This window comes from Bison bison, unplaced genomic scaffold (genome assembly GCF_000754665.1).
Source record: "Bison bison bison isolate TAMUID 2011002044 unplaced genomic scaffold, Bison_UMD1.0 scf7180017864302, whole genome shotgun sequence".
NCBI classification, from domain to species: domain Eukaryota; kingdom Metazoa; phylum Chordata; class Mammalia; order Artiodactyla; family Bovidae; genus Bison; species Bison bison.
The window spans coordinates 539,060-543,539 of record NW_011494874.1 but is presented as its reverse complement, the minus strand read 5'-3'; the positions used below and the strand labels follow the sequence as shown (position 1 = coordinate 543,539).

Sequence of the window (4,480 nt, the reverse complement as noted above, 5' to 3'; positions counted from 1 at the left end):
CTTGCAACGTGGCTTGTGGGATCTTAGTTCCCAGAACAGGGATTGAACTCCAACCGTGGCCCCAGCAGTAAAAACACTGAGTCCTAACCACTGGAATATGTATATATATAATAACTATGTGGGGCATTCCCAGGAGGTCCAGTGGTTAGGACCCTGAACTTTCACTGCCAACAGCCTGAATTCATTCCCTGTTCGGGGAACTAAGATCCCACAAGCCATGCAGTACAGCCAAAAAAATGAAAAAAGAATGATTATGTGGTTGAGTGGGTTTTGCTTTTAAGTTTTGTTTAGCTGTCAGTGCATGGATTTGGCTGCAGAGAGAGTGACCAGATGGACTCAGGACTCTAGATTTCTTCCACTTGGGCCCTTTTTTATACCGGTCACCACCGTGCTGTTTGAGGTCCTTGTTAGCTTTCTTCCTGAGGCACAACTCTGGTCATAGGACTTCCCTGAATGGAAGCCTGCGGTGGCCCCATCGCCTGATCGAGCGTGTCCACACGAGGCCCTGTGTGGCCTCAGCAGCTTCAGTTTCCCCCACACACAACCTCCTCAGCTGAGCAGAAGTCTGGGGCGAGAGCCAGGCAGCACCCCCAGCCTGCCCTGGAGCAGGTCTAGCTGCCTTGAGTTTGTTTCTAGCCCCGGGGTAGGGGCAGGACAGACCCTTGTTCCTGATGTGCTGAGGATCAGGGGCTCGGGACGCATTCTGTGCCTCCATACCTCCTTGCCTGCCTTAGATTGCCTCTGCTCAGCAGGCAGGCTTAAACCACCTCCATCTTGTTGTTGAAAGTCCCCAGGCTCTTCATAGCTCTCCTCAGACGCTGCTCCCCACCCCTGCCCTTCCTGTCCCTTTTCTCAGTCCTCCCGCGAGGCGGGCTCTGCCTCTCTGCGACTTTAGCAGACTGCCCGCTCCTCACCTGTGCTGCGGCTGTGTCCCTGACCCCAGCTCTGAGTGCTTTTGCTTTTTTTTTTATAACCTATGTCATATTTAACAGCACTTTATACTTAAGAAGCTTTCAAACAGTTTTGGTGGATGTGAACCAAACTGCATATTCTCCTAGCAGGTGGATGACAGGGAGGGCTACGTACACAGTAAAACCCATAGCCCACCCTTAGCGCTGATGAATTTGCCAAAGGATTGAGTGTATTAACACATACACTGGGAGGTTTTAATGATCGAGAGTGATAGGTATTCACCATCCTAATTGAGACCTCCAGAAACACACAGGAGAACGTAAGTAGCGGTTCCCGGCAGTAATGATTAAATGCTGCGGAGCAGACCTGGTAGGCGCCTGTTGGAGTTCTTCAGAGAGCCGTGCCTGGGGCCGCAGCCTGCACTTTGTGAGTCTGTAGGGTTTGCATTTAGACCAGTCATTTTAGTGCTCAGCAGCAAATTAGTCTCAACATGTCACTTTCCTGTTTCAGTAGTAAGAATTATTTAACTGTGATGTATTAGAAGTTTAAATGAACAGAATAGAAGGAAAAATGCTGAGGTTTTTGTAGGGGTCTGAGAGAATGGCCCACCTGCCACCCAGCTCTGTTTAGCAACTGGGGCCATTTACAGGGAAAGTGATTTTAAACTCTCTTGTCACTGATTGTCCTGAATAACAGTGACAGTGGAGGTTATGATGAGTTGAATTTTTAAAAACTGGTGGGAAAAGCAGCCAGGCGGGGCAGAACTGGAGGCTGGCCTGCTAACGCCACCTCCCCGAGCTGGGCCTGTGACGGGCTGTGATGGCCCTTGCCGCCTGCAGCCAGCCCAGATGACAAGGGCTGGGCTCTTGGAGATGTGCTCAGATCACTCTCTACCTTGCCTGACTCCCAAGGATTCTGTTTAACAAATTATTTTCTTAATTTTCACCAGATGACTGGTGAAGATTTTTCAGCCAGGTAGATTTTTTGTGTCCTGGCTTATGATGGGATGGGAGAATGGATAGATAGATGAATGCTTCTCAGAGAAGGAACTGATTACCAACGGTGAGCCTCTGCAGGAGCCACCCAGGAATCGTTTATCGTGCTGCATTGAGTGAGCTAGAGTAGAGAAGGAGGGGTTTCCTGTGCCGTTAAGAATAACCCTGCCACTGTGCATTTCAGTCGCAACGTGTCTGCCGAGCAAAAGGAGGAAAACAAAGAAGCGAAACCTCGTACCCTGCGCTTCACCTGGAGCATGAAAACCACTAGTTCCATGGATCCCAATGACATGATGCGGGAAATCCGCAAAGTGCTGGACGCCAATAACTGCGACTATGAGCAGAGAGAGCGCTTCTTACTCTTCTGTGTCCACGGCGATGGGCACGCGGAGAACCTCGTGCAGTGGGAGATGGAGGTGTGCAAGCTGCCAAGACTGTCTCTGAACGGGGTCCGGTTTAAGCGGATATCAGGGACGTCCATAGCTTTCAAAAATATCGCTTCCAAAATTGCCAATGAGCTAAAGCTGTAACCCAGTAATTATGGTGTAAATTAAGTAGCAGTTTAAAGTGTTTTCCTGAACACTGATGGAAATGTATAGAATAATATTTAGGCAATAACGTCTGCATCTTCTAAATCATGATATTAAAGTCTAAGGACGAGCGCACGCCTGGGAGCGAAAGCTGGCCTTTTTTCTACGAATGCACTACATTAAAGACGTGTGACACGCGTGCCCTCTGTCTCCTTTCCATTGCCTGAAGTCAGCGTGTGACACCCGTCTCCACGGGCCTCCTGTCTGTGCGGGTGTGAGAGTGGACGGTGTGCGTGTGTGTAGTGCTACAGAAGCATCTCCTTACACTGGCAACCAGAGTTTTTATGAGTACCTCTGTGGGAGATTATTTGGTGCTAAAACATTAAAATTGCCAAGGAGGAAAATATTGAGTTACTACTAAGAATTAACTTTAAGACTAGTTGATAATTAATACAGGTTTACAGTTCATGCCTGTGGTTTTGTGTTTGATGTTTTGTGTTTTTTTTGTTTTTTTTTTTTTAGTGCAAAAGGTTTAAATTTATAGTTGTGAACATTGCTTGTGTGTTTTTCTAAGTAGATTCACAAGATAATTAAAAATTCACTTTTTCTCAGTAAAATCTTGCTTTGTCTCCTGATGCTGTATTTAAGACTCAGATTAAGGCAGTGACTAAAAGTATGTGTTTTTGCCTCCACCACCACCTTGAACAAAAGCAAATGGAAAGCATGTGAAGGCCAGGCCACTTTTTCCTTATTGTGATCCTAATATTTTGTCATTTCTAGCATCTTCTTTCCCCAAAGGCACTGAAGGGAGAAGACGGCCCACATGGCGACCAGAGCTGGATGGGAGTGGGGCGTGGCTGTCTGCCTCACCCTCGGGAGTCACGTGTGCCCCTGCGTGGAGAAACGCCAGGCCTTGGCTGTTCTGGGTCTGTTCTCCAAGAAGTATGTAATTTTCCTCTCTTGTTCATTGTGATTCAGGACATGAATTAGACCCACAGCCTTTTCCCAGCTGCTGCATGATTACGCAGAGAGGATACTGAGGTCATCGGTCAGTTTGACGTCTCGGTCTCGTGGGAATGCTGTGACACTGATGGCTGTGGGTTCTGGGCTTGTCTGTGGTGGTCCAGATGACAGTCTGGACACAAGGTCGTCAGTGCTTTCCATCTGCACAGGCAGGGAGGTGGTGTAGGTGTTTGGGATGCATCCCTGACCGCTTAAAGTTTATGTCCTAATAGGGCAGCAGTCGGTAAACAGTGATTAAGTGTCTAGTACAGAACAAAGGGGTCAATGGCACGAGGAAAATCAGCGCAGGGTAAGGATCCAGAGGTCCCGGGGTTTGAGTGGTGCCATGTTAAATGGGTGACGGGTGAGGATGAGGTGCTTTAGCCAAGACGTGGCTGCAAGGGAGGCACCCGAGTCTGTGTCTGGCTGAGGCCAGAGTGCACCGTGGCCTGGAGCAGAGTGGTGGGGGTCAGAATGCCCACCTGGGCCTCAGAGGCCACACCAGTGTGTCTGCTCTGAGACAGGAGATGGGGAGTGGGGTTTCGGATGGAAGAGGAGTGGCCTCAGGCTTTCAGATGCTTGTTTTGGCAGCTGTATTGCAAAAAGGCCAGAAAAGCCATTTGCAGGCTGTCGGCAGTAATGAGGTGAGAGGTGGTGCTGTCCTGGCAAGACAGTGGTTGGATTCTAGGTATGTTTTGAAATAAGAGTCCATTTGCTCCTGATTGCAAGTGGGTGAGAAAGAGCCAGAATGGTTGTCCCTTTTTTTTTTTTGGCCAGAGCAGTAGAAAGTACAGGGTTGCTGTCCATGGAATGGAGCAAGTTGTGGGAGAGTTTAGGGGTGAGAGAGCAGGTGTAGACGCAGTTTGAGGTACCTTTAGGTATAGGTAGTGACTGGGGGGAAGACCCCAGAGCCCTCAGCGAGTAAGAGGAGCAGAGGAGAGGACCAGCGCTGAGCCCTGAGACGGTGCTGGGGGAGGCCAGGAGAAGGGGGCCCGACGGGAGGGCCCTGTGGTCGGGGGAGGCCAGACCGGTGGGGGGGGG

At 49.5% G+C, this 4,480-nt stretch overlaps 1 protein-coding gene across 1 annotated transcript in view; it reads left to right on the top strand.

Annotated features, from left to right (window-relative positions):
• MARK3 (MAP/microtubule affinity-regulating kinase 3) overlaps nucleotides 1–3,054 on the top strand; it is a 116,045-nt gene extending 112,991 nt beyond the window's left edge. The window contains exon 19 of the mRNA XM_010851411.1: nucleotides 2,092–3,054. Coding sequence (XP_010849713.1) covers nucleotides 2,092–2,437 — 346 coding nt within the window. The 3' untranslated portion in view covers nucleotides 2,438–3,054. The remainder of the gene's footprint in view (nucleotides 1–2,091) is intronic.
• Nucleotides 3,055–4,480: the final 1,426 nt, after the last annotated feature.